This window comes from Dipodomys merriami, unplaced genomic scaffold (assembly GCF_024711535.1).
Source record: "Dipodomys merriami isolate MVZ:Mamm:240054 unplaced genomic scaffold, mDipMer1.0.p SCAF_13, whole genome shotgun sequence".
NCBI lineage: Eukaryota > Metazoa > Chordata > Mammalia > Rodentia > Heteromyidae > Dipodomys > Dipodomys merriami.
The window spans coordinates 42,112,071-42,139,671 of record NW_027202604.1 but is presented as its reverse complement, the minus strand read 5'-3'; the positions used below and the strand labels follow the sequence as shown (position 1 = coordinate 42,139,671).

The following is a 27,601-nucleotide window of genomic DNA, read 5'->3' as shown; positions in this document are numbered from 1 at the left end:
AAATGCGGCTCCTCTGATCGTTTACCTTGCACCTTCTCACTGGGGCGCTCCGCTCCTCTCCTCCCCGCAGGCTCCTCCGCCCGAGCCCAGGCCGGCTGAAGGCCCCGGTGGCCGCCCGCCCGGGCCAGACCCGTCGGCGAACCCTGAGGCTGGTGCTGGAGCCCTAAGACGGCCCCTGCCGCTTCCCACGGGCGCGTGGCGGGCGGCCTGGGCCTGTGCGATGCCCGCGGGGAGGCGGGCGCGTGGCGGGGGAGGCGGGGCGCGTGGCGGGGGAGGCGGGCGCGTGGCGGGGGAGGCGGGCGCGTGGCGGGGGAGGCGGGGGAGGCGGGCGCGTGGCGGGGGAGGCGGGCGCGTGGCGGGGGAGGCGGGCGCGTGGCGGGGGAGGCGGGCGCGTGGCGGGGGAGGCGGGGGAGGCGGGCGCGTGGCGGGGGAGGCGGGCGCGTGGCGGGGGAGGCGGGGGAGGCGGGCGCGTGGCGGGGGAGGCGGGGGAGGCGGGCGCGTGGCGGGGGAGGCGGGGGAGGCGGGCGCGTGGCGGGGGAGGCGGGCGCGTGGCGGGGGAGGCGGGGGAGGCGGGCGCGTGGCGGGGGAGGCGGGCGCGTGGCGGGGGAGGCGGGCGCGTGGCGGGGGAGGCGGGCGCGTGGCGGGGGAGGCGGGGGAGGCGGGCGCGTGGCGGGGGAGGCGGGCGCGTGGCGGGGGAGGCGGGGGAGGCGGGCGCGTGGCGGGGGAGGCGGGCGCGTGGCGGGGGAGGCGGGCGCGTGGCGGGGGAGGCGGGCGCGTGGCGGGACACCGCGGGGAGTCCTTTGCTCGCAGGCGTCTCCGTCCTCCGTCCCCGTCCTCCGTCCTCCGTCCCCGTCCTCCGTCCCCGTCCTCCGTCCCCGTCCTCCGTCCCCGGCCCGTCCTCCGTCCCCGTCCCCGGCCCGGCCATCCGAGCCCCGTCCTCCGTCCCCGTCCTCCGTCTCCGTCCTCCGTCCTCCGTCCCCGTCCTCCGTCCCCGGCCCGTCCCCGTCCTCCGTCCCCGTCCTCCGTCCCCGGCCTCCGTCCTCCGTCCCCGGCCCGTCCCCGTCCTCCGTCCCCGGCCTCCGTCCTCCGTCCCCGTCCTCCGTCCCCGTCCCCGGCCCGGCCATCCGAGCCCCGTCCTCCGTCCCCGTCCTCCGTCTCCGTCCTCCGTCCCGTCCCCGGCCTCCGTCCTCCGTCCCCGTCCTCCGTCCCCGGCCTCCGTCCTCCGTCCCCGTCCTCCGTCCTCCGTCCCCGTCCTCCGTCCTCCGTCCTCCGTCCCCGTCCTCCGTCCTCCGTCCCCGTCCTCCGTCCTCCGTCCTCCGTCCCCGTCCTCCGTCCTCCGTCCCCGTCCTCCGTCCTCCGTCCTCCGTCCTCCGTCCCCGTCCCCGTCCTCCGTCCTCCGTCCTCCGTCCTCCGTCCTCCGTCCCCGTCCCCGTCCTCCGTCCTCCGTCCCCGTCCTCCGTCCTCCGTCCTCCGTCCTCCGTCCCCGTCCTCCGTCCTCCGTCCCCGGCCCGGCCATCCGAGCCCCGCCTCGGCGCTGAGCGCGGCGCCCAGGCCCCGGGTTCAGGGCCACGGCCGACCTCCCCCAAAAGCGTCCGCCCATAAAAGCCTCTCTTGGTAACGCCTTCCGTGTGTTTTTCCCTCCTTTCAATAAAGTACACGGGCGAAGCATTTCCCACCGTCAAGGTGCCCCTGGGATTCACAGACTTCCTCCAAGAAGAGCCTCGGCGCATGCGCGGCACAGCGAAGCGCCACGGCGCACGCGCGGCCCACGGCCGAGGAAGCGCCACGGCGCACGCGCGGCCCACGGCCGAGGAAGCGCCACGGCGCACGCGCGGCCCACGGCTCAGGAAGCGCCACGGCGCACGCGCGGCCCACGGCTCAGGAAGCGCCAAGGCGCACGCGCGGCCCACAGACCCCCCCCCCCCCCCCAAGAGCCTCAGCTCCGCGGTGGCGAGGGAAGGGGTCGGGCTGGCACTGGGCCGCCCGGAACCCGCTCCAGACGGAGGAGAGGACCGGCCGGGCCTCGCACTCCCGCGTCTCTTGTTTCCTGGGTCGCGTCCTGGCCTGGCCTGGGCCTGGGCCTGGGCCTCGCCGGGGTTTGCGCCCCTGGCTCTGGCGTTGGCCCCGTGGGCGCCTCGGAGGCAGCCGGCGGCGCGGCGGGAGCGGTCTGTCCCGAGCCGGGGCACCAGGTACGTTCCCGGACTCGCCCAGTCTCAGCGCGCGTGTGCATGGGCGCACTGTGTGTGGGTGTGTGTATGGGTGCATGTATTGCATGGGTGTGCGTGTGTGCATGGGTGCGCGCGTGCATAGGCGCATTGTGTGCATGGGTGCGCGCGTGCATGGCACATTGTGTGTGGGTGTGTGCATGGGTGTATGCGTGTGCATGGGCGTGCGTGTGTGCATGTGCATGGGTGCGTGTGTGCATGGGTGCACGCGTGCATGGGCACATTGTGTGGGTGTGTGCATAGGTGCATGCGTGTGCATGGGTGTGCGTGTGTGCATGGGTGCATGTGTGCATGGGAGTGTATTGTGTGCATGGGTCCACGCGTGCATGCACGTGTGTCGGTCTGGGCTTGATCTCAGGGCCTGCGCACTGTCCCCAAACTGTTTTGCTCAAGGCTGCTCCTCTGCTTGTGGCTCACTCAACTCACAACTCCATTTCCAGCTTTTGGGCAGTTAAGTGGATATTCATGAACCCGGTGCTGGTGGCTCATACCTGTAATCCTAGTGATTCAAGAGGCTGAGGTCTGAGGATTGTGGTTCAAAGCCAGTCAGGGCAGGAAAGGTTGTGAGATTCTTCTCTCCAATGAACCACCAGAAAAACCAGCTGTGGCTCAAGTGGTAGAGCGTTAGCCTTAGGCTGAAGAGCTGAGGGACAGCGCCCAAGCCCTGAGTTCAAGCCCCAGAACTGACCAAACAACAACAAAACGAGTCCTCTGCCGGGGGAGGGACCGCCCTGGGACTCCCCACAGCGCTGACTCTGTCACAAGCCCTGCAGGGGACGGAACGGCAGTGGCAGCCCTTCCTGCTTGCCCAGGTAAGTCCTGCCCTGTCCTTTCTTGTTCCCCTTCCTCTCCTGGGTCCTGAAGGTCACCAGGCATTTGCGTGCTTTCCTCTGGGGTTGTGGAGGCAAGGATACCAAGGCTAGGAGGCCACTGTGCAGGGATTACAGGGTCCATGGACCCCCAGGTGACTCCAGGAAAGAGGTGCCCTGCTCCTGCTGGCTTCACACCTGGCGTCCCTGCTCTCAATACCCTCCATATGCACCTGGCCACTCTTCAGGCCACGGCCACAGAACACAAGGCCGTGGCCGGGTGGCAAAGCCAGATGCTGCTCCCCCTGGGCGTCACGGTGGTTTCCGTACGTTGGTGGTGATTGCATAACCTTCACCAACTGCCATGCCGGGCATGTGTTGCAACCTGGCCTGCTGTGCCACACATGTTGGCTGGCATGGTGGCCTGCCCACAGAGCCGGAGGAAGTCTGAGAGTGAGGTGAACGGCCCCACCCCAAACCTGTGCGGACCACACCCCAGACCTAGAGCTGGCTGCTCCTCCCTGTGCAGACCACACCCCAGAGCCCTGAGCCGATTGCTCCTCTCTATGCAGACCACACCCCAGAGCCCTGAGCCGGCTGCTCCTCCCTGTGCAGACCACACCCCAGAGCCCTGAGCTGGCTGCTCCTCCCTGTGCGGACCACACCCCAGACCTAGAGCTGGCTGCTTCTCCCTGTGCAGACCACACCCCAGAGCCCTGAGCTGATTGCTACTCTCTATGCAGACCACACCCCAGACCTGAGCTGGCTGCTCCTCCCTGTGCAGACCACACCCCAGAGCCCTGAGCCGGCTGCTCCTCCCTGTGCAGACCACACCCCAGACCTAGAGCTGGCTGCTCCTGCCAGTGGTTAGTTTGCACGGCCAGAGCAAAGCTGCGTGACCTCCAGTGAACTCCAGCACGCACCCACAGTGGCGTCCTGAGGGGTGATGTCCCCCTTCACGAGGAGCCCCTCCTCAGCCTCCTTTCCAGCCAGAACACTGCGGCCTGTGCGGGTGACCTCACTGGGCATGTGTTCAAGCCTGATGGATGGACCCGGTCTGTGGGCTCGGCAAGTATCCAAAAATGGATTAATTCCACATGTGAGCTGCTGGCACCCAGCTGTGTGCCAGCCCTTCCTCTTGGCACCAGCGATGGAGTGGCCATCGATACCCTGAATGAATTCTGTGAAGACGCTCGGCACACACCCTCGCCCGCCACTTGGAGAGCACTAGGGGCCAACTCATTATTTTGTGAACTGGTAAATAAAGGGATGGAATTAAGCATCTATTCCACACTCCTAGAAGATAGAATCAGAACATTAGCCTTGTGCAGAATCACGAATGAAATGAGAATGACCACCATGGCTGCCAACTTCCCCAGAGGAGAGACAACCAATGGTAGAAGAATGGTCGCCACCAGGAGCCTCGCTGGACGTCCAGGGTGGTGGGCATTCACCGGAGAGCCTCACCGGACGTCCAGGGTGGTAGGTGCCCACCATAAGACACAGAGAGCCGGGAAGGCCAGTAGAGACACCACTTTCCCTTATGTCAGCAAAACCATCTGCTTATTTTTCTCTGCAGGACACTGGGCAGCTGGGGCCCTTGTGGGCCTCTGAGGCTTGATTCAGGAGGCCAGGACCTTCTCCCGGTAGAGGCCCAGGACCTTTTCCCAGTGGAGGCTCTATCAGTTTTCCCCAGGAACTCAGGCAGGCTGAGCCTGACTCACAGGCACTGGTCAACTGGAGCTGAAGTAGCTGCTGTCCCTTCACCTAGAGCAGGCTAGACCTGGCCGCCATTACAGCACATACATCTTAGGCTGATTGTGCTGGTTACGGTGATTTGTATCTCTACCACAACAACCCTTGCACTTCCACAGTCCCCTGCTGGGGGTCCACAAGAGACACAGACCCAGTCCAAGTCCTCCTGGCTTAGGGCGGCTACTGTAATTTGTACCTGGCTTCGTGAAAACCACTTTTGGGGAGGCCGATTTTCTCAAAATTAAGTACGTGGAAACGCTTAGCGGATCACTGTGATTTGAAAATAAGGCAGAAGCACTGCAGGTCTGCCAGCTCTCCCCGGTGGCTGGGGGCAGAGCTCAGGAATTTAAAGTTTTGTGTTTGAAATTTCTTTTGGTTTATATATACATACGCTTTGGGTTACTCTTGGTCAAAACTGTAATGAAAGTGCAAATTACTGTACTCACCAATTAACTGGAAGGGCAGGTGTGGTGGCCGCAGCTGTAATCCTAGACCCAAAGGAGGCCAAGGGAGGAGGACTGAGCTCAAACCCCAGACCTCTACACCCCACCAAAAGTTAAGAAGGATCATGGATCTAAACCCAAGAGCCTAAACTCCCAAAAGTCTAGTAGAAAACCCAGGAAAAAAACCCTTTGTGACACCGAGTTCAGCAAAGATTCTTTAGAATAAGGCACCAAAGACACCATTCACAGATACAAACAAAAATAGCTTTCATCTTTATTATTTTAAAATAGCTTACTTGAGCATTGTCACTCGAATTTTGAAAGTCCTGCTTTAGATTACAAAAGAAGCACTGTAACTTCATTACCATGGAAGCGATGCCGGTCCATATGAATCCTGAAGGTGCTTGTGACGGGGATTCTGGAGAGGATCTTCAGGTGTGTGCTTTCATGCTGAGTGCCCTGTGCTAACATTTCTGCTTGGCAGCTCTCGGTGTGGGACCGTAACGTCGCAGTGAAGGCCACTGGATTCTACCAGTCGCTCTTCAGGATGGCAAGAAGACACCCTCACAGCCTGGAGCCTTGTGTGGGGGGTGGCGCTCTGGGTACCTGCAGAACTGTCTTCCCCATCTAAGTGAAAAATCGTATTCCATTGCTGCTCCAAGTCTCTGGTTGATTATAGATAGGACATGCTTTTTTCTTATATCTTTATTGAGCGTTAGGTTTCTTGTATGAATGACCATTTTCTTATTGGGCTATTTATCTTTTTCTTACTGACTTCAGGAACATTTTGCATAGTATAGTGATTGCTACTTCATTACATGCCATGCAAATACTCCATCTTTTGTTTATCTCTTAAATTTGCTTCTAGTACCTTTCACTAAGCCTGCGCTGAAACTTTTGTGCTGTGCCGCAAATCAATCTATTCCTTTATAGCTTCTGCTTTGGGAGTAGTGTTTAGAAAATCCCATCCTACCTAAAGTTACAAAAATATTGTGCAGTTTATCCTGGACTGTTGTAAGTTTATGTCCCTTAACTAGCGATCTTTTAATGCTTAAGCTGATGTGCAGTGTACAGTTGTTTATTGTATTATTCGATTTAATCTTCTGTGTGTCTAGATAGTTTAGCATTTTTTAAAGCAGGCCTGTGTGACATGGTCTCCAGCAGGAGAGACCGCTAAGGCCTGGACCTCTGCTATTGGGGCCTGGCTGCTGACTTTCACGGTACAAATAATCTGGGGGTCCCCGTGGCACGGACACGTGGCTGGGCCCCAGCAGGGTCAGAGTACACAGCCGACTGGCCGTAGGAGGAGCTCACGCCCAGCCAGCGCCATCTTCAGCCTCCCTGACAGCTACCTGTCAGAACCCTGTGGTCCCTATGCTGATCAGACGGAGGCCTTCAGCGCCGCATGCGTGTGGGTTCCACCGAGCCCTGGCTTGCAGCTGAGTCCAGCCAGCGCGGGCTGGCCGGGTGCGGTGGTGGCAAAGGCCCTGAGTCCAGCCAGCGCGGGCTGGCCGGGTGCGGTGGTGGCAAAGGCCCTGAGGGGCTGTGGTGCGGGGACCCCGCAGCTCAGGTGTGGACTGGGAAAGGAGCCCTAGCAGTGGCCCTGAAAGTGCCGTTTCTAGGATGGAGTGACTCCAAGAGATTTCTTTTTTTTTTTTTGTCAGTCATGGGGCTTGAACTCTGGGCTTGGGCGCTGTCCCTTAGGTCTTCAGCTCAAGGCGAGCGCTCTACCACTTGAGCTACAGCGCCACTTCTGGTTTTCTGGTGGTTTATTGGAGATAGGAGTCTCACGGTCTCTCCTGCCCGGGCTGGCTTTGAACCGAGATCCTCAGATCTCAGCCTCCTGAGTAGCTAGGATTACAGGCGTGAGCCACCAGCTCCCGGCTTCCAAGAGATTTCTGTGGCGGGACTTGTAATATCTGGCGTGGTGAGTGTCCCCGGCCGGCCGCTGCCTGCACGCCCCTCCGGGAAGGGCGCCCGGCCAGACGCACCCGACAACGCTGCCTGTGTGAGAGAGGAGGGGGGGGAAGCCAGTGCTCGAGGCCACGGAGGAAGCAAGGCGGCACCCAGCCCCCGCACCGCGCACACCCCGGGGTGGGAGCCCGTGGGGAGCAGAGGTCCGCGTTGCACACCACTGGCCTCAGGTTTCTCCAGGGCCACAGGCAGTAGGCCTCGCGGCACCTGGGAAGTCAGGAGAGAGGCGGCAGTGCTGGGACCCAGTGCCCCCTCAACCCCCCCACTCCCCAACCCCCCTCTAAAGGTTCCACTACCTCCCAGCAGCACCCACCAAGACCAAGCCTTCAGGGCTGGGGCGCCAGAGCTGGGGGAGCCGTCCTGGGAGGGCGGGCAGAGCAGCCTGAGGGAGGGTGGCAAGAGCAGAGGAGGACAACCCGTCCTGCGTGGGGCCGTGCGTCGGCCCCGCTGCCAGGTCTTGTTCTGACAGGGATGTTAGACCGTCCCTGGCTTCATGGGACTGGTAGACGGCAGAGGCTCAACACAAAAGCTCCCCAAAGTAGGGAGCCATCCGCCACAAGGCAGAGATGTCCAGAATCCATTCTCTCCTTCCACAGAACTTTGGTGGTGCAGTGGCTTCCCAGCCTCCTTTGCTGCTGCTGTGCCCCCATGACTGCGCGGCAGCCAGAGGGCGTGAGTGGTTGTGCCAGCTCCCAGGGACACACAGACAGAGGCGCTGGCCGGACGGGACGGGGGCACTGGACGGGACGGGGGCACTGGACGGGACAGGGGCACTGGACGGGCCGGGGGCACTGGACGGGCCGGGGGCGCTGGCCGGACGGGACGGGGGCGCTGGCCGGACAGGACGGGGGTGCTGGCCGGACAGGACGGGGGTGCTGGACAGGACGGGGGTGCTGGACGGGATGGGGGTGCTGGACAGGACGGGACGGGGGTGCTGGACAGGACGGGGGCGCTGGACAGGACGGGGGTGCTGGACGGGATGGGGGCGCTGGACAGGATGGGGGCGCTGGACGGGATGGGGGCGCTGGACGGGCCGGGGGCGCTGGCCGGACGGGACGGGGGCGCTGGCCGGACGGGACGGGGGCGCTGGCCGGACGGGACGGGGGCGCTGGCCGGACAGGACGGGGGTGCTGGACAGGACGGGGGTGCTGGACAGGACGGGGGTGCTGGACGGGATAGGGGTGCTGGACAGGACGGGACGGGGGTGCTGGACAGGACGGGACGGGGGCGCTGGACAGGACGGGGGTGCTGGACGGGATGGGGGCGCTGGACAGGACGGGGGCGCTGGACGGGATGGGGGCGCTGGACGGGACGGGGCGCTGGACAGGACGGGGGAGCTGGACGGGACGGGGGCGCTGGACAGGACGGGGGTGCTGGACGGGACGGGGCGCTGGCCGGACGGGACAGGACCGCTGGCTCTCCTCCTCTGTGCTCCGCCGGTCACCGCTCTCCCCTTGCTCGCATTCAGGCCTCCCTGGTTAGTAGAGGCTCGCGCACTCCCCGCACGGACGGCTTTCTTGGCTGCTGGGGAGTGGCCTGGCCTGGCCTGAGCTGCCTGGTGTCTTCCCACAGCCTCCCGGCCAGCACAGGCCTGTGCCACCATGACCTCGGGATGCGGCTGGTTTCAGACCCTGGGCTTGCGACTCTCCCTCTTCTTAGCTTCTCTGGGGGTTGGTTTGACTCTCGTGCAAGCTCTCTCAGGTGGCACAGTCTCCCCACGATCACCTGTGACCCCAGAAGAGCGAGGGGGCTAGGTGTGCGTCCAGCCCACCCCGAGCCAGTCCTGCCTCTGCTAGGAGGGCTGATTGGCCAGGCCAGTGGGCAGAGGGGATGTCATTTCTGGAGAGGAATATTGGCTGCATCTGATTATCCAGGTGGCTGTCTGTCCAGGAACCTGCAGGGCACCCAGCTCTGGGCCTTCTACTGTCTCCAAACAAGGGGCCCCCCCTCAGAGCCGATCTCGGGCCCCCAGTTCTCCTTTCCCACCCCAGGCCTTGGATCTGGACCTGCCTGGCCTCAGTGTGTCCTGCTCACGCAGGGCTGCCTGGACGCCCGGTGCACGGGACCCGCTCACCCAGGCTTTGGCCCCAGCCATCCAAAGGGGTGGGTGGAGGGCTGGAGGAGGCCCGCCGTCTAGAAGTGCAGGCATCTGGGGAAGGGGCCACAGCAGGGGCAGACACGCTGGGTGGACGCGTGCCAGCGGTGTCTGAAGAGCATGCCAGGAGGCCAGAGAGAGAGAGCGGGACTGGGGGCTCCGGGGCGGAGGGGCCAGGCCTTGGTGCTCTCTCCTCCACATGGTAGTTTTGCAAGGTCCTTAGTCATTCACTCTTCACATTTGAGTGTAGTCCATCTGGACTCTGGCTGGGAATGCAGAGGGGGCTCTCTCCCCGGGGAGGGTTTTTGGACTCAGTCCTTTTTCCGTCTGTGCTGCTGCCGGTACCACACTGCTTTGATTACGGTGATGTCAGTGTTCTTACTTCCGGTGAAAAACTGTGCTGTTCCTACAGTTTTCTCTGTCCTCTTTTGGGCATTGGTTCTGCAGCAGTTTAAAGAGATCACCAAAGGGACCAAGAGGGAACAGCTGACACTATGCAAAAAGAAAGGAACGTACACATCACCCGACGTGGAAGAAATAACTGTATCGCAAAGCTCATAGAACTCACAAATGTTATAGACCACGATACACACTTGGCCCCATGAAAGTTAGAATGTGTTTGTGAATTTAACTGAGCATCACTATCCCATAATACTGTGAAATTTGGGAAATTATGTAATCACTTAATCACAAGAAAGAATTTGCAAAAATAAAAAGATCACCAACAGGCTGGGAAGGTGGCTCAGTGGTAGTGTGCTTGCCTAGCATGCATGAAGCCCTGGGTTTGATTCCTCAGCACCACATACACAGAAAAAGCTGGGAATGGCGCTGTGGCTCAAGCGGTAGAGGGCTAGCCTTGAGCAACAAGCAGCTCAGAGACAGAGCCCAGGCCCTGAGTTCAAGCCCCAAAAACCAGTATAAAGATGAGCAGTTAGTGTGTTTGAATTCCACTGACTATGCAGGTAGTGCAGGAGAAAAAGCTCCTGGCTGAGTTGTCGCTTTCCAGCAGCCCAGCGGGCAGCACCCCAGCGGGCAGCACCCCAGCGGGCAGCACCCCCCCAGCGGGCAGCACCCCAGCGGGCAGCACCCCAGCGGGCAGCACCCCAGCGGGCAGCACCCCCCCGGCGGGCAGCACCCCCCCCCAGCGGGCAGCACCCCAGCGGGCAGCACCCCCCTGGCGGGCAGCACCCCAGCGGGCAGCACCCCCAGCGGGCAGCACCCCCCCAGCGGGCAGCACCCCAGCGGGCAGCACCCCAGCGGGCAGCACCCCCAGCGGGCAGCACCCCAGCGGGCAGCACCCCCAGCGGGCAGCACCCCAGCGGGCAGCACCCCAGCGGGCAGCACCCCAGCGGGCAGCACCCCAGCGGGCAGCACCCCCCCGGCGGGCAGCACCCCAGCGGGCAGCACCCCCCCAGCGGGCAGCACCCCCCCAGCGGGCAGCACCCCCCCAGCGGGCAGCACCCCAGCGGGCAGCACCCCAGCGGGCAGACCCCCCAGCGGGCAGCACCCCCAGCGGGCAGCACCCCCCCAGCGGGCAGCACCCCCCCAGCGGGCAGCACCCCAGCGGGCAGCACCCCAGCGGGCAGCACCCCAGCGGGCAGCACCCCCAGCGGGCAGCACCCCAGCGGGCAGCACCCCAGCGGGCAGCACCCCAGCGGGCAGCACCCCCCCGGCGGGCAGCACCCCAGCGGGCAGCACCCCAGTGGGCAGCACCCCAGCGGGCAGCACCCCCCCAGCGGGCAGCACCCCAGCGGGCAGCACCCCAGCGGGCAGCACCCCCAGCGGGCAGCACCCCAGCGGGCAGCACCCCCAGCGGGCAGCACCCCAGCGGGCAGCACCCCCCCAGCGGGCAGCACCCCAGCGGGCAGCACCCCCCTGGCGGGCAGCACCCCAGCGGGCAGCACCCCCAGCGGGCAGCACCCCAGCGGGCAGCACCCCCCCAGCGGGCAGCACCCCAGCGGGCAGCACCCCCAGCGGGCAGCACCCCCCCAGCGGGCAGCACCCCAGCGGGCAGCACCCCCAGCGGGCAGCACCCCAGCGGGCAGCACCCCAGCGGGCAGCACCCCAGCGGGCAGCACCCCAGCGGGCAGCACCCCCCCAGCGGGCAGCACCCCCCCAGCGGGCAGCACCCCCCCAGCGGGCAGCACCCCAGCGGGCAGCACCCCAGCGGGCAGCACCCCCCCAGCGGGCAGCACCCCCCCAGTGGGCAGCACCCCAGTGGGCAGCACCCCAGCGGGCAGCACCCCCCCCAGCGGGCAGCACCCCCCAGCGGGCAGCACCCCCCCCAGCGGGCAGCACCCCAGCGGGCAGCACCCCAGCGGGCAGCACCCCAGCGGGCAGCACCCCCCCAGCGGGCAGCACCCCCCCAGCGGGCAGCACCCCAGCGGGCAGCACCCCAGCGGGCAGCACCCCAGCGGGCAGCACCCCAGTGGGCAGCACCCTCCCACGGGCAGCACCCCCAGCGGGCAGCACCCCCAGCGGGCAGCACCCCAGCGGGCAGCACCCCAGCGGGCAGCACCCCCAGCGGGCAGCACCCCCAGCGGGCAGCACCCCAGTGGGCAGCACCCCAGCGGGCAGCACCCCAGTGGGCAGCACCCCAGCGGGCAGCACCCCAGCGGGCAGCACCCCCCCAGCGGGCAGCACCCCAGCGGGCAGCACCCCAGCGGGCAGCACCCCCCCAGCGGGCAGCACCCCAGCGGGCAGCACCCCCCCAGCGGGCAGCACCCCCCAGCGGGCAGCACCCCCAGCGGGCAGCACCCCAGCGGGCAGCACCCCAGCGGGCAGCACCCCCAGCGGGCAGCACCCCCAGCCACCAGCAAGCGTGTCCTCCTCCTGCCCGGCCTCTCCCTGCCTCCTGTCCCCCCTCCCCCCCCTCGCCTTCTCACTGCGTTCTAAAACCTCACTTCTCTGAATGAATTTGAGGACTTTAAAAGAGCAATTTTGTTCCAGTGGATTTTGAAGCCCTTTGCCCATTTTTATGGCTGTTTTTCTTTGCAACTTGTAGGGACTCCGTGTATACTGAATTCCCACTGCTATAAGCACCTCTCCCCAGCGAGCGCCCTGTGGTTCCAGTCCCCCAGCAAGGTTTGGTGGCAGGGCTGCTTGTCTGCACCATTAGTGCACAGAGACCTACCCAGATTACCCCCCTCCGTTCAGCAGACAGCGTGCCATGCCGTCAGGCACAGCCGATTCTTCTTTCTTCTCAGCGCTCCTACCGTAGCTGGGGATGTGTTGTGCGTGGCCCTCACGGTGGGGAGCTCAGAAAGGCAGCTACACAGAATCCAAGGAGTTTGGCTTTCGCTTGAGATTCAGTGGGATGCATTCTCAGGTCCTGGGCTGTTTTGTGCAGTACTGTTGAGCCAGGGTCTACTACAGCATGGCCTAACACATTAGTTAAAAGTGTTAGCTGGATTCATTCATTAGCAAATTGATTACGAGTGGCTAGCTGTCCCTGGAGAAGAAAGGCAGTATGGGAAGTCCCAACATCCGAAAGAGCCAAAGCTGGCACACAGCACCCGCTCTCTCCAGAAGAGGCGTGTCCCGGGACAGGGCCTGGGGTCACGGCGGTCAGTCCACACAGCCCCGGCCAGAGCGCCAGCGCCTCACCCCACGCCAGACACCGGTCATGTGGCCAGTCTTCCTTGCAGGTTTTTGAGACAAGCAGCCAGCGAGGCTCCGTGGTTGGAATCTCCCGCCTCGAGCGCTGGCGAGATGGCTCCTTTCATGGACCCTGGTGGCCATGGCTGCCGATGTGTGGACTCGGGAAACCAAAGGGTGCTCAGGCCTAAATCCCAGAGGGAGGTGAGCCTGGGGCCCAGGGGAGCACTGGCCGGGCCTGTCCCCAGCTCCAGCCCCTGCGGGGGACTGGGCTCCCTCTCAGGGAAGATAGGACCCGCTGGCCAGGCCAGGCCAGGCGGGACCGGCCTTCCCGCAGACAGCGGCCGAGCGCGGGCCTCGCGAGGACCCGAGGACGCGGCCTGCGGCCAGCTCCCGGCGTCCCGGGCCTCAGGAGAGACATCTCCCCGCGGGCCGCGCCGTCCAGGGCTGGGTGGGGCGCGCGTGGAGGGCGCGGAACGTTCTCGGGGTGACCGGCCGGTACCCAGCGGCTCAGGAGGTCGGCCTCGCCTCGGGCCTGGGCCCAGCCCGCCTGTGTCCGCGGCGGCCGCCAGGTGGCGCCGCGCGCCCGCGCACGGCCGGTCTCGGCGACAGGGCTGACCCGCCGGAGGTGAGCGAGGCCGCCGGCCGCGCGGGGGGGCGGGCCTGGAGCGCAGGGCGCCGCGGCCCGGGCCGGCCTCCCCGGAGCCGCGCGCGCGCAGCGGGCCCGGGCCTGCGGGGCTCAGCACGCGGCTCCGCGGGGCCCGCGCCCCGCCCCGCCCCGCCCCGCCCCGCGCGGGCCCCCACGCGGCTCCGCTCCCCGGAGCCGGCGCCCCGCGCCCGCGCCCGCGCTATCTGCCGCCCATCGGCGCGGCCCGGAGCCGCGCACGGGCGCCGCGGTGGCTCTGAAAGGCCCCGATCTGGAAGGCAGAGATAAGAGCGCCATTTATTCCGCCGCACTCGGGAAACAATTCCCGGCCCGCGCGGCCCTTCCCGGGCAGATAACGATTGGCCATTCATTATCTGCGGGACGAGGATTAGCCGGCGGGTGAAAAATGACCGAGGCGCGGCGCGCCCGCGCGGGAAGAACTCCCCAGCTGTCTGTCGGTCTGTCTGTCTCTCCGCGGCAGGGCTTCTGCTCCGGCCACTGTGGCATCCAATCTGTTCTCGGGGCGCCCACCTTTCACGGAGTCAGTCACCCCGCGGGACCCCACTTCCCTCCCCAGGCACCGCCGCCCGCCTCCCGGGGCCTCCGCCGCGTGTGCCGCGCCCTCCCCGGCCCGCCCCGGCCCTGCCGGCCCAGGCCCGGTCCCTCCCCGCCCAGCCCTGCCCCACCGGCCCTCCTCCTCCCCGACCTTCCCCAACCCTGCCCTCCCAGGCCCGGCGGGCCCAGGCCCTGTCCCTCCCCTCCCAGCCCTTCCCCACCGGCCCTGCCTCTCCCCAGCCCTCCCCAGCGGGGGAGAGGGGAGACAGAGGGAGCCCAGCGAGCAGGGGCCTCATTACAGCAGTTACTCGGCGGGCTGGCAATGGCTGATAAGCTTTATCAGCGCATCTCCCCTCCGACAGACAGAGCGCACGGCCCAGGAAATGGCACCCTGGAGCCCCGTGGGTGGCCTGCCCGGCGGGCTGGGAAAGGCGCGGGCACTGACATCACCCAGACCCGCCGACCACAGGCTGGAAGCGGCACGGTAGAGAAACAGCCGCGACCTGCCTGGGACAGACACCCTGCATCTCATCAGTCAGTATGCAGAATTACACGCCACACTGCAGACACACCATTAAACTTAACACCCTTGTGGGCTCAGATACACACATACGCACACACCTACACACCCTCGGGCACACACATTCAGCGACGGCGCACCCGTGCCGCTCTGCAGGTGTTCTGTCCTGCAGTGACCTGCTGCCCAAAGCACAAACCACATCCACAAGGATGGACAGAACACTCACTTCTGCAAACACCTGTGTGCTCACCAGCACACACGGGCACAGAGTGACAGGCGGCGTGCACACAGAGCCGGGGAGTTCACAAACACCCGCAGCGGGAGGTGGAGGGACAGACTCCTTCCCGACCAGGGGCCTCCCGCCTTTTCCAGGCAGCCGGACCTGTGGAGCAGGCGGGCTCCACCCTGGAGGTCAGCTCCGGAGCCTGCCTTCGTGAACACCCGACCCGACCCTCCAAGCACAGCCTCGGCTCCTCTGCCTTTTTGTTTGTGTTGGTCGTGGGGCTTGAACTCTGGGCCTGGGCACTGTCCCTCAGCTCTTCAGGTCAAAGAGAGCGCTCTACCACTTGAGCCACAGCGCCACTTCCAGTTTTCTAGTGGTTTCTTGGAGATCAGAGTCTCGCAGACTCTCCTGCCCGGGCTGGCTTTGAGCCGCGATCCTCAGATCTCAGCCTCCTGAGTAGCTGGGGTGACAGGTGTGGGCCACCGGCGTCCGGCTTTCTCTGGCGTCTGAAACGCGCCTCGGAGGTGCGGCAAACTCTATCCTGAGCCCCAGTGCCCTTGAGTTGGGAGCCGGGGCGGAGCGGGAGCCGTGCGCGTGCCAGCGCGGAGCTAGCGGAGCCGACGGTCTGCCCGTGCCGGCCAGGCAGAGCTCCTGACCGGGGCGGAGGGCCGGCAGGCTGCTGGGCGTGAGCGATGTGGCGGGAGTGTGGGCCCTGTGCTCGCGCATAAGCCCCTCCGCCCCGCTTCCTGCGGGCCGGGCCGGGCAGCGGGGCGGCGGCGCGGGGCGGGAGAGGCCGCGCAGGCCGGCGGGGTCGGCGGGGTCTCCGCGCCGCCGCGCCCCCCTCGAGCACCGGCGGACAAAAGCCGCTGGCCGCGCCCGCCGGCCGGTGAGTCCGCCCCGCCCGCCCGGCGCCCACCCGGCGCGCCCCCTTCGGGGCTCACCGGGCCCAGGCCGCGCCGCAGGCCGCCGGCCCGGCCTTTGTCTCGGCGCCCCCACCCCGCCGCACCCCCGCCCGGCCCCGCGGCTGCGCCCGAGCCGGGCCGCCTGCACCTGCCGGCGGTCCCGTGCGCCGGCTTAGCCCGGCTCGCCCGCAGCGCCCGCCGCCCTTAAAGCGGAGGCCGCCCCCCCCCCAGCTGCGGGCCGCACCCCCCCCCGCCCCGAGCTGCGGGCCGCCCCCCCCAGCTGCGGGCCGCCCCCCCCAGCTGCGGGCCGGGCGGGCTGCCGAGGCCGCGGGCTCGGCTGGGTGTGCCGTCTCCTCCAGCAGGGAACGGGAGACCCCTGGCCGAGCCGGGAGCCTCCGCCGCCGGGCCCGGTCCGCGCTGAGATGCGCTGACCACCCGGGACCCGGGAGCGGCCGGCGGCTGCGGGGCCCCGAGCGGCGCCGCGCAGGACCGGCTCGCAGGACCCGTCCCCGAAGCGCCGAGGGGCCCCGGGGTCGGGGCCGGCCAAGGGAACCCCGCCGGCGTCCCGCACTCACCCCGCCCCGGCAATGAGCGGCCCAAGGAGGCCCCGGGAGGGGTCGCGGGGAGGGCGCGCGGGGACCCCGCGAGCCCGGCTGGACAAAGGCCGCCCGCGTCCCGCACGGAAGCGGGGCCCGGCCCGGCCGCCCCGGCCCGCTAGGGCTCCGGCGTTGGAGGCGGCGCCGGGCGCGGCACCCCGGCTCCCGCCAAGGCGGAACGAACGAAGCCCGGAAGGGGCAGCTTGGCCGGGGAGACCCGAGCCGGCGCCGCGGCGGCCCGCGGGACCCTCCGCGTGCGGGGCGCGGGCGGCCGCCCTCCGGGCCGGGGCTCCGCGCCGCCGCCCGAGCGGCCCCGGCCGGCCTCGCTCCCGGGGCGCCGGCCCAGGCGGGGCGGCGGCGGGGAGCCCGGCGGACCCGCGTCCGGCGCAGGCCCGAGGCTCGGCCGGGCGGCGGCCGCGCGGAGGCCCGGCGCCCGCTCCCCTCGCCTCCCGCCAGGCGAGGCGAGGCAGGCGGGTCGGTGCGGGGCTCCCGAGGCCCGGCCGGAGCGCGGCGGGGCGCCTCCGAGAAGCGGCTCCGAGCGGGCGCGGACCGGGTCCCCGCCCGGCCTCCACTGGGAGCCGGGGAGGTGGGCAGCCGCGGGCCCCGGCCGGGGCGGGACGAGGGCCGCGCCTCAGCGGCCAAGAGGCGCGGTGCCCGCCGCGTGCGGGGCCCCGGCGGCCGCCGCCCCGCAGGCCCGGACGCCAGGTCCGGGGCCGAGCCCCGCGGTGTCTCCGAGGGGCTGCGGCCGCGCTCCGGGGCCCGAGCCGGCCCGAGCTCCGCGGCGACCCGTTTGGCCCGCGGAGGGCTGCGCGCGCGAAGAGCGGGGAGGCCGGGGCGCGCGGGAGGCGGCGGCCCCCGCAGCCCGGAGCCGCGGGCCGCTCACCTGCCGCGCCGCCGCCCGCGCCCGCCCGCCTCCTCCGACCGGAGCGGCACCGCGGGAGCCGGGCCGGCCCGAGGGCTCCGGGGCCCCACCGCGCTCCGCCCAGCCCCGGGCCCCGCTTTACCTGGGCGGGAGACGCACCCGGCCGCCGGGCCGACGGCGGGGAGGGGTCCCCGCGGCCCGGCCGCGCCCCCGCCTCCTCGGATTATTGCAAAGTTCATTTCCTGGCGGAGCGGGTGACGTCAGGGCCCGGCGTCGCGGTGGCGGGGCCGCCGGCCGGGGAAGCCGCCTCCGGTTACCCAATTACCGACTGTCAGTCCCGCCGCCCGCCCCGGCGCGGGCCGGCGCCCGCTCCCGCACCTGTCCGCCCGGCGCCCCGAACGCCTTCGGGCGCGGGGGTCCCGGCCTCCCTCGGAGCCGCCGTCTCTCGTCCGTCCCGGGATGGCGGAGGTGCGCGTCCGGCCCACGGGACGCGGGGCCCACGGCGCTCGCGACGGCCGAGCCGGAGGCGCGCGGAGAGCCGCTCCGGGGACCGGGGCACAAAGCGCCGGCGGCCCCGCTCCCCGTCCCCGGGGCCGCCGGGGGGGCCCCGAGGTGGAGGAGGCGCCTCCTGCCCCGGGCGGCCCTGCGCCGGCGCCGGCGCCAGCCCCGGCCTCGCCCGGGGCCGCGGGCCCGGTGGTCCGGGAAGGCCACGCCCGCGGAGGGCCACCCCGCCCCCGGAGCCGCCCCCTCGCCACCGCGTGCGCGGCCCGGCCGCCCGGGGCCCCGCGGCCAGCGGCCCCGAGCCGGGGAGGGAGCGCCCCGCAGGCACCGTCGGGCGTCCCGCAGGCCCGGGCCGCGCACGGGGGGCGCGGGGCCCGGGGTGTCGCGGGGAGGACCCCACGCGTGCGGGGCCCGCGGTCCCGGGGAGACTGGGCCGCCGTGGGGGCGGGGTCCGGGGAGGGGGCTCCGAGGCGGGACGGACGGCGAGTGTCCGCGCCGGGGGTGCGGGGCTCGGCCCGCGGCGTGGGGCGCGGGGGGCGCGGGCGGAGGGGCCGCGGGCGGAGGGGTCGCGGGTCAGTCCCCGAGTCCCGCGGGCCGAGCGCGGGCGCAGCCAATCGGGGGCGGAGGCTGGGCGGCGCGCGGCGCTGATTGGCTGGCGCCGGCTTCTTAGGCCTGCGCGGCCCCCGCTTCATGTCTGAGCGAGAGTCGGCAGCTGGCGCCAGGGCGGCCGGGGATGCGGAGGGGCCGGAGCCGGGCGCGCCCGAGGCCGAGGCGTGCGCTGCCCCCCGCCCCTGCCCCGTGAGCCCGCCGGCTCCCGCCGCCGCCCGGGCCCGCGCCCCGCAGCCCGCGCCCCGCAGCCCGCTCCGCGCGCGTAAGTTTGGGGGGCAGAGCCGACCCGGGGCGCGGGGCGCGGGGCGCGGCCGGCTCGGCGGGGCCGGGGCCGGGCGCCGGCGGCCCGCGGAGGGGGCGGGGCCGTGCGGCCGGCTGCCCCGCGGCTGTGGGGCCCGCGCTGCGCGTCCCGCGTCGGGCGCCGGCCGTCCGGGCTCCGACTCCCGGGGAGCTCGGGGCCCGCGCCCGTCCGCGCCGGGGTGGACGTGCGGGTCTGGGGGGCGCGGGGCGCGCGGCCGGGCCCCCTCCCCGCTCTCCTTTCGTTTTGCGCCCTCGCCGGCGCTCACCGGCCCTCGCGCCCCGTGTCGCGCAGACCCCGCCGCGGCCATGGAGGTGGCGCCGGAGCAGCCGCGCTGGATGGCGCACCCCGCGGTGCTGAACGCGCAGCACCCCGACTCGCACCACCCGGGGCTGGCGCACAACTACATGGAGCCCGCGCCGCTGCTGCCCCCCGACGAGGTGGACGTCTTCTTCAACCACCTGGACTCGCCCAGCAGCCCCTACTACGCCAACCCGGCCCACGCCCGCGCGCGCGTCTCCTACGGCCCCGCGCACGGTGAGCGCCGCGCGGCCCGCGGCGGGCGAGGCCTGCGGCCACTTCCCGGATGTAGGGCCCGAGGAGCCGCCGGGAAACCGGGCCTCTCCTGCGGGCCCTGGGCTCACTCCACGGCCGGGTCCCTCTGGGTCCTTCCCCAGGGGTCTCCTGAGCCGCTTGCCCCAGCCGTGGGGTCTGCGTGGGGTCCTGTGAGCGTCTCCAGCCTCTGCTTGTCTGGGGTCTGCATGGGGTGGGTGCTGTGTGTCCACCCTCCGGTTGTGTGGGGGTCTGTGGGTAGGGTGCTCTGTGTCCACCCTCCGGTTGTCTGGGGTCTCTGTGTGGGGTGGGTGCTGTGTGTCCACCCTCCGGTTGTGTGGGGTCTTTGGGTGGGATGCTGTGTGTCCACCCTCCGGTTGTGAGGGGTCTCTGGGTGGGGTGCTGTGTGTCCACCCTCCGGTTGTGAGGGGTCTCTGGGTGGGGTGCTGTGTGTCCACCCTCCGGTTGTGAGGGGTCTCTGGGTGGGGTGCTGTGTGTCCACCCTCTGGTTGTGAGGGGTCTTTGGGTGGGATGCTGTGTGTCCACCCTCCGGTTGTGAGGGGTCTCTGGGTGGGGTGCTGTGTGTCCATCCTCCGGTTGTGAGGGGTCTCTGGGTGGGGTGCTGTGTGTCCACCCTCCGGTTGTGAGGGGTCTCTGGGTGGGGTGCTGTGTGTCCACCCTCCGGTTGTGTGGGGTCTTTGAGTGGGATGCTGTGTGTCCACCCTCCGGTTGTGAGGGGTCTCTGGGTGGGGTGCTGTGTGTCCACCCTCCGGTTGTGAGGGGTCTCTGGGTGCTGTGAGCCCTGCCCATCTGACCCCTCTCTCCCTACCACAGCGCGTCTCACTGGAGGTCAGATGTGCCGGCCGCACTTGTTGCACAGCCCGGGTTTGCCCTGGCTGGACGGGGGCAAAGCCGCCCTGTCTGCTGCGCACCACCACAACCCCTGGACCGTGAGCCCCTTCTCCAAGACGCTGCACCCGTCGGCGGCGGGAGGGCCGGCGGGGCCGGGAGGGCCGCTCTCTGTGTACCCGGCGGCGGCCGGCGGGAGCGGAGGAGGCAGCGGGGCCTCTGTGGCCTCCCTCACCCCCGCGGCGGCCCACGCCGGCTCCCACCTTTTCGGCTTCCCACCCACACCTCCCAAAGAGGTGTCTCCAGACCCCAGCGCAGGGGCCGCCTCCCCAGCCTCCACCTCTGCGGGGGGCAGCGCGGCCCGGGCTGAGGACAAGGACGCTGTCAAGTACCAAGTGGCCCTGCCCGAGAGCATGAAGATGGAAGGCGGCAGTCCCCTGCGCCCAGGCCTGACCACGATGGGGGCCCAGCCCGCCACTCACCACCCCATCCCCACCTACCCGCCCTACGTGCCGGCCGCCGCGCATGAGTACGGCGGCGGCCTCTTCCACCCCGGAGGCTTCCTGGGCGGCCCGGCCTCCAGCTTCACCCCGAAGCCGCGCAGCAAGGCTCGCTCCTGCTCAGGTAAAGGCGGCGTGGGCTGGAATGGCGGGGTGAGGGGGGGACAAGGCCGTTCAGCCAGCCTGGGGGGGTGTGCTTCTCTAGTACTCAGCAGAAGGTTGAGGTCCCAGAGTGAGAAGAAGACACAAAAAACATTCTCCCTGTGGGAGTGCTCCCTTTGGTCCCCAGACCTGCAGGCTCCTTGGCTCCTTGGGGCCCCGGTGGGTGCGTGACACAGACTGGCTCCTCTCTGGATCTCCAGTGAAGACTCTGTGTGCGCGGGAATGCAGGCATGCAGGCCGGTCTGCCTGCCCGGTGCTGCGTACGTGTGTCTGCACTGCCGGCCGCTGCAGGGCCTCCAAGGGTGCAGACCTGGAAGGGATCTGGGTCTGGAAATCAGTCAGCACAATCTCAGGATTTCAAGGCCTCTGATCTCTTCGGGAGATTTCCCTGAAACGAAATTCCCAGGCCTGGCTTGCACCCCTGCCCCAGGGCACCGCGCACGAGGGCCAGAGCCAGGGGGATGGAGCCACGGGTGCCTGCACCCCTTGTCCAGCAGTCGCTAGATCAAACGAGGTTTGTCCAGGGTCTGGCTGAAGGGCAGTAGCCGTGCCTAGTGTGCCTCCTTCCCCACAACTCTGAGTCCCAGAGCAAGAGATTTCTTTCCCTTTCTTTCTTTTTCTTTCTTTCTTTCTCGTTCTCTCTTCCTCCCTCCCTCTCCCCTCTTTCTTTCTCTTTCTCTTTCTTTTTCTTTCTCTCTTTCTTTCTCTTTCTTTCCTTCTTTTTTTCTTCCTTTCTTTCCTTTCTTTTTTCCTTCCTTTCTTTCTTTCTCTTTCTTTCCTTCTTTTTTTCCTTCCTTTCTTTCCTTCTTTCTTTTTTTCCTTCCTTCCTTCCTTCCTTTCTTTCTTTCTTTCTTTCTTTCTTTCTTTCTTTCTTTCTTTCTTTCCTTCCTTCCTTCCTTCCTTCCTTCCTTCCTTCCTTCCTCCTGGGTCCAGGAGTCTCCTTCTCTTGGCTGGGATGTATTGACTATTGAAGTCTGGAAGAATTTCCTGGGTACCACACTGCTAAGGTGCTCTCTCAGCCCTGACCTGATTCAGGGTCCCCACCCTGCTTGGACCATCTCAATTGTTTTTCCTTAGTCCTCTCGATCCCAAGTTTGTTTTGTGTTTTATCTGAATTCCAGATGCCGTTGTAACAAACAAAATCCCAAGCAACAAAAAGCAGGGCCACTCAGTCTAAAGTGAAAGAGCTTCTCACTTGTTTTATTTTAAAGAACAACAACTTTGATCAGGATCCAGGGTTCACACCGAATTCTAGGGTTTCAGCGGCAGGAGAGAGAAGTTGGGCAGAAGGAAGTTTCCTTGGATGAACGGGACTGGATGGTGGGGGCTCAGGGCATGGAAGGGAAGACTCTGGAGGAGAGAAAGGAGTGAGAGGAAGCGGAGAGGAGAGGAGAGGGGGCTGGGGGGGGGGTGCCCAGACCCTGCACAGTTAGCCTGGGCTCCCTTTCCTGGCTTGTTGCTGGTTGGCTCTGAGGCTCTCAGGGTGCAGACCCTGGGCTTTCACACCCACAGCAGGCTTTGAAGGGGGATTTGGCCCTAAAAGAAAAGACTGTCTGCATTTCTGAAGGGATCTCCTAAGCTGCTCTTCCTTGGGGAGGGGGAGGGCACTGAGCCCCTGCAAAGCCGACCGGTGTCTTCCGGTGTCTTCCGTCCCCAGAGGGCCGGGAGTGTGTCAACTGTGGGGCCACAGCCACCCCGCTGTGGCGGCGGGACGGCACCGGCCACTACCTGTGCAACGCCTGCGGCCTCTACCACAAGATGAACGGGCAGAACCGGCCTCTGATCAAGCCCAAGCGGAGACTGGTAGGAGCTGGTCTGAGGGGTGGGGGCTCTGGGGGAGGTTCCGAGCAGGAGCTGGGCGCTAAGGGGAAAACACAGAAACAATTGAGCAACGACAGAAGCCCCCAGACCGCCGAGCCTTCCGATCCTGATGGTTGAAATCGTTTGGGGGTCAGTTGGGGTTGCGTTTCTTTCTGGCCAATTCTTTCTGCGCCCCACCAGGTACTCTTGTACCCCACTGCTTGGGGATCCCCAAAGCCGGTGTCCTAGGGCCTGCCCTGGCCCCTGGCTTCTGCTTAACTCTCTTTAAAAATAGGGCTAGGAAGGACCTTTCCCTGGCTGGCTCAGGGCTGCCTCCTTAGCCTCCCAACTCGGTCTCTTCATGCTTATTTAAATAAAACACTCACACCAGCCACCAAAAAAACCTGCCCTTTATTATTTTTCCATGGAGTCACCTATACTGTGTATTTTCATTTGAGTGATTTAAAAAAAAATGCCCTTTCGGATCTCCTGCCGGAGTTTCCTATCCGGACATCTGCAGTACGAAGATAAGGAAACTCCGTGTATCTGTTTCCGGACCCTACGAGGTTTTGGAGAGCCGCCTCCGCTCCGTCCCGCCTCTCGCTGGGCTGTTTTGAAATTTCTAATACCCTCCACTCTGCAAATAATGCGTAAAATGCTAAGAATAATAAATATATTTTTTCAGGGCGAAGTGATTTATGAGCTTAAATCGTTCGCCCGCTTCGGGGCCCTCTTCTCCCTTTCCCCCTGGATGGAGGGCGGGCAAGGCGGTGGGGGTGGGGCGGAGGACGGCTGCCGGCCCCGGAGTCAGAATTCCAGCTCCAGGCTTACTCACTGCCGCTCCTCCCTGCCCCCGCAAAATCAGCCATCCTGTCCCCCCCCCCCCCCCGTGGCCGCGCAGGCCCAGGGCCATTCCAGGCTCTGCTGGCCCCAGCCCCTGTCCCCGCCCTGGCTGCCTGGTGACTCGGGTGCCAGTGCTCTGGGAAGTGGGGAGACTGTTTTGTGTGTGTGGCGGGCTGCAGGGCTCTCATTCTCCAATACAGGTCCTACCTGGTGCCTTTGGTGCCTTTCTCTGGGGACCCTCCTCTCAGGGCCCAGGGGTCTGTATAGTCGATGGACCAACTACAGAGAAATGTCCAGTGTGACCCTCCATCACTAGGGTGTGGCTGGGGTGGTGGAAGGAGCCGAATGCCAACGTTTACCCCAACACAGCTCAGCCCCAGTGGACATGAAACCCTCCCTCTGGCACTCCCGCCCCTCCCCCTGCCTTCCAGGACAGCTGCAGGGTCTCCTACCCCGGCCTCAGGGCCCTGCCTCCCAGGGAGGACCTGAGACTGCCCAGGGCCTCAGTTTCCCCATTGATGGACTTAAGTTTGGAGATTGGGAAGGTGGCTGGTGTTCCCTTCTGATTTGTAGTCCTGTTGATTCTGAGAGAGGATCAGGCTTCCAGGGCTCTCTGTTCCCTAGTTCTGTGATTCTCAACTTGTTCACGTCTCAGATTCTCAATTTGGACAGTTCTGCTGTTTTGAGATGCCTTGATTCCCCGGCGAGGCAGGGGTGGGGGGTGGGGGTCACGGCCGGTGTGGTGCCGGAGCACGGCTTGCCCACGCTGTCTCTCCCCTCCCAGTCGGCAGCCAGGAGAGCGGGCACCTGCTGTGCGAATTGTCAGACCACTACCACCACTTTATGGCGCCGGAATGCCAACGGAGACCCGGTCTGCAACGCCTGTGGCCTCTACTACAAGCTGCACAATGTGAGCCCCCCCGCCCCCCCACCCTGCCCCCCCACCCCGCCCGCCCACCCTCCCACCCCGGGACCCCCCTGCCCCCCCGCCCCCCCACCCCACCTGCCCCCCCACCCCGCCCGCCCGCCCTCCCACCCCAGGACCCCCCTGCCCCCCCCCGCCCTCCCACCCCGCCCGCCCCCCCCGCGCCTGCCCCCCCGCCCGCCCCTCCCCCGGCCCGCCCGCCCGCCCCCCCCCCCCGCCCGCCCGCCCACCCCGGGAGCCCTGGGCTTTGTGTGTCAGGCTCCCAGCCCAGCCTCTGAGTGCAGAGCAGGCCCGGACCCCCAGGAGGGCGCACAGAGGGGCGCAGGACCCCCAGGAGGGCGTCCGTAAGAGAGGTGCCTCTGTTCAGGAGGTAGAGCAGCCGCGGGGCCGCTGGAAGCTTAGCTTTGTGAAGTAAAATAAGTGTAGGTTTTGTTTTTTTTTGCCGGGCGTGGGGCTTGAACTCTGGGCCTGGGCGTGTCCCTCAGCTCTGGAGCTCAATGTGAGCGCTCTACCACTTGAGCCTCAAGCCACTTCCCGTTTCCTAGTACTTTGTTGCAGATAAGAGTCTCACAAACTTTCCTGCCCGGGCTGGCTTTAAACTGTGATCCTCAGATCTCAGCCTCCTGAGCAGCTAGGATGACAGGCCTGAGCCCCGCTTAGAGTGTAGATTTTGAGTGTGGTGGGGAGCTAAGCTCAGGCAGGAGCAACAGCTCCTCTGTCCCAGAACTAGAGACAGCGCTGGCCAGGGGACTCGGGCGCTGCTGGGGCTTGGATTCCAGGCATTCTGGGGACCTGTCTTGCTGCCTGGGGGTACAGGGAGGCCTGGAGGGCATCCATGGGCCAGGCACACATCCCCTAACGGCCTGGCGCTGGCTCTAGGTTAACAGGCCGCTGACCATGAAGAAGGAAGGGATTCAGACTCGGAACCGGAAGATGTCCAACAAGTCCAAGAAGAGCAAGAAGGGGGCTGAGTGCTTCGAGGAGCTGTCCAAGTGCATGCAGGAGAAATCCTCGCCCTTCAGCGCGGCCGCCCTGGCCGGACACGTGGCGCCCATGGGCCATCTCCCGCCCTTCAGCCACTCGGGACACATCCTGCCCACCCCGACGCCCATCCACCCCTCCTCCAGCCTCTCCTTTGCCCACCCTCACCCAACCAGCATGGTGACTGCCATGGGCTAGGGACAGAGGTCGCGGCAGGGCCGACGGGAGTCAGGCCATGCAGGCCTCTGCTGCCCACCCTTCCCCGGAGCCTGTGCCGCTCCCGAGGCCCGGCCGGAGCCGGGGCCTCGCTGTACCCGAGGGCTCCCTTGGCCTCCTGCCGTTACTGTGAATACTCTCTGGGCTGAGCGAGGCTGTTCCGGCGTGACTGGAGACCCGGGGAGCAGAAGGACGGCTTTCCGGTGGAGAAGGAGGGGACTGACAAACGCAAGCGTTTTTTGAAGGGAAAAAAAAAAGTAAGCAAAAATAATTTATTTGCTCTTGTTTCTGGAGACCCCGAGGAGAGGCTGTCTGTGTTCTCTGGGTTTTCCTGGGGCCGGCGTGCCTGTGACCCGGGGCTGCCGGGCTCTGGGGCAGGCGGGTCTGGAGGCTGACGCGGGGCCTCTCCCTGGCCTCCCTCTGTCCCGCGCGGCCGGCCCTGGAGGCTAGAGACAATTGCAGGCGGTGCTGCTCAGATTCCCAGGCCCGGGCTGGGCCACAGGAAGGAAACAACATTTTCTTGAAAGGGGAAATGTCTCCCTGGTTGCTCCCTTGGATTTGAGGCTGGAGTTGGAGTGACCTGTGTGTCCCCAGCAGGCCCAGGCCGTGGCCGGGGCCCTGTACATACATGCGTCCTTCTGCTAACCCTGCCACCCTCCCCCACTCCGAGACAAATAGGAAATATTAGAGGCAAAGCAAAACCTGCGCAAGCTTCACTCACCAACAAGCTGTTTTGTTTTTAAGTTCTCCGGGTCCAGTCAATTGTACATGGCCGTGGTAGCCTCGCCCGGGCGGGTGAGACCTTCCTGAGCTTGGAGTTTTTGAAAGTTCTTGGACCATCCTGCAGCCCTACCCAGAGAGCGGGCGGGGGGTGGGGGGCTGGCAGTCCGGGGTCTGGAGGCCGAGGCCAGCCTGAGGCGGAGGGGCCGCCTGTGGGGCCGCGAGCCACGGCTGCCTGGGTCCTCTGAGGTACAGCTGTACATAGATGTGTCCCAAGCCTCGATTCTGCGCGGTTGGTGGGCTGGCCGTGATGAGGCCGCAGCGGGGGCTCCTGACCAGGGGGACAGTTGTGCCCCCGGGGGCTTCGCTGTAGCGCCACCCACCAGAAGTAACTTATTTTGTACTAGTATCCGCATACGAGAAAGAATCGGCAGTATTTTCTGTTTTTGTTTGGCCTGTTTTATTTTGGTTTAGTAAACTAAGTTATTGTTAATTATGTACAACATTTATATATTGTCTGTATAAATCGTATGCTATTCTCCTATTCCTTTAAAGTGAATACTGTTAAGAATAATAAAATACTTTTTGTGAATGCTCCAGCCTGGCTGTGGGCTCCTGGGCAGCCGCCCCAGGCCTGGGTCTGACTGTTGGGTTGCCGTGCTCCTGCTGCCGTCCAGGGTGGCTGGGGGGGGGCGTCCCCGGAGCTGCCAGCCCTGCGCGGCCTGCCCTCCCGGTGGGTCGCCCAAGATCTCGGTGTTGGGCTCGCGGGGTGGGGGTGGGGTCGAGGGCTGGGCATGGCTGCTCTCCAGTGTTTGGTCTCTGAAAGCCCAGCAGAGTTCCCACAGTGTGTGTGGGGGGCCCAAGGATGGAACGAACACCAGTTCACCAACATCTCGCCAGTGCCTCTGCGGTTCCCGCCGTGGAGAGGCTGTGGTGGCCTAGAGGCCACACCCGCAGTGGCCGGCCGGCCGGCCGTGCGTGTCTCCCAGCGTCTCCGACCTTGGTAGCAGGCCCACCAATGCCGCCGAGCAGTGTGGTTTGGGGGAGGGGAAGGTCTCGCTGTGGCCCGGGCTGGCCACAGCTCTTGGACTCGTCTCCTGAGTAGCTGGGACTCCGGGAGTGTGCCTGTGCTTGGAGCCCCGTTTTCCCTAGTGATCTGACTTTTTACTTGTGATCTTTAGCCACAACCTCTCTCCACCGGTGTCTCTACCAGTATCTCTGGTCACACCTCTGACCACCACCTCTCACCATCAAATCGCCGTGATCCCTGGTCACCAGGGCCCCCACGGCCAGGATGTCTCCCCACCTCTGAATCTGGTGAGGGCTGTGGTGGTGGATTCGTTCCCAGTCACCCGCGGGCCTGGCCGGCCAGCCCTGGGCAGGGCCGTGGGTGTCTTGGGTCTTGGCCCTCTGATCTGCAGTAGCTCACGCAGAGCTCAGCCA

General features: G+C 66.5%; 3 protein-coding genes across 3 annotated transcripts; 2 read left to right on the top strand and 1 right to left on the bottom strand.

The window, feature by feature from the left end:
- Positions 1–5,474: 5,474 nt before the first annotated feature.
- Positions 5,475–8,809, bottom strand: LOC138824498 (uncharacterized). Its single transcript, XM_070018371.1, has 3 exons — positions 8,777–8,809; positions 7,520–8,637; positions 5,475–7,236 (listed from the first exon to the last, which is right to left on the bottom strand). Exons 1-2 carry the CDS (start codon positions 8,807–8,809, stop codon positions 7,681–7,683), a joined length of 990 nt encoding a protein of 329 aa, XP_069874472.1. The 3' UTR covers positions 5,475–7,236; positions 7,520–7,680.
- A 1,448-nt stretch (positions 8,810–10,257) lies between these two features.
- Positions 10,258–17,460, top strand: LOC138824497 (collagen alpha-1(I) chain-like). The gene is made up of 5 exons (XM_070018370.1): positions 10,258–12,122; positions 12,949–13,102; positions 13,236–13,526; positions 15,793–16,276; positions 16,463–17,460. The coding sequence occupies exons 1-5, from the start codon at positions 10,258–10,260 to the stop codon at positions 17,458–17,460; spliced, it is 3,792 nt and encodes a 1,263-aa protein (XP_069874471.1).
- An 899-nt stretch (positions 17,461–18,359) lies between these two features.
- LOC138824877 (endothelial transcription factor GATA-2-like) lies at positions 18,360–26,757 on the top strand. The gene is made up of 6 exons (XM_070019300.1): positions 18,360–18,574; positions 18,905–19,147; positions 19,997–20,635; positions 22,331–22,476; positions 24,101–24,226; positions 25,121–26,757. The coding sequence occupies exons 1-6, from the start codon at positions 18,394–18,396 to the stop codon at positions 25,418–25,420; spliced, it is 1,635 nt and encodes a 544-aa protein (XP_069875401.1). The 5' UTR covers positions 18,360–18,393; the 3' UTR covers positions 25,421–26,757.
- Positions 26,758–27,601: the final 844 nt, after the last annotated feature.

What these genes read in the sequence shown, in the direction of transcription:
- LOC138824877 (XM_070019300.1), top strand. Translation starts at nt 18,394, where the DNA reads ATGTCTGAGCGAGAGTCGGCAGCTGGCGCCAGGGCGGCCGGGGATGCG. An exon ending in CTCCTACGGCCCCGCGCACG is followed by an intron (nt 19,148 to 19,996) that starts GTGAGCGCCGCG and finishes TCCCTACCACAG; the next exon opens with CGCGTCTCACTGGAGGTCAG. An exon ending in CAAGGCTCGCTCCTGCTCAG is followed by an intron (nt 20,636 to 22,330) that starts GTAAAGGCGGCG and finishes TTCCGTCCCCAG; the next exon opens with AGGGCCGGGAGTGTGTCAAC.
- LOC138824497 (XM_070018370.1), top strand. Translation starts at nt 10,258, where the DNA reads ATGCAGGTAGTGCAGGAGAAAAAGCTCCTGGCTGAGTTGTCGCTTTCC. An exon ending in ACAGGGCTGACCCGCCGGAG is followed by an intron (nt 13,527 to 15,792) that starts GTGAGCGAGGCC and finishes CACCGGGCCCAG; the next exon opens with GCCGCGCCGCAGGCCGCCGG. An exon ending in AAGCGCCGAGGGGCCCCGGG is followed by an intron (nt 16,277 to 16,462) that starts GTCGGGGCCGGC and finishes CCGGCCCGCTAG; the next exon opens with GGCTCCGGCGTTGGAGGCGG.
- LOC138824498 (XM_070018371.1), bottom strand. Translation starts at nt 8,809, where the DNA reads ATGGTGGCACAGGCCTGTGCTGGCCGGGAGGCT. An exon ending in CCTGTGCTGGCCGGGAGGCT is followed by an intron (nt 8,638 to 8,776) that starts GTGGGAAGACAC and finishes TGACCGGCGGAG; the next exon opens with CACAGAGGAGGAGAGCCAGC.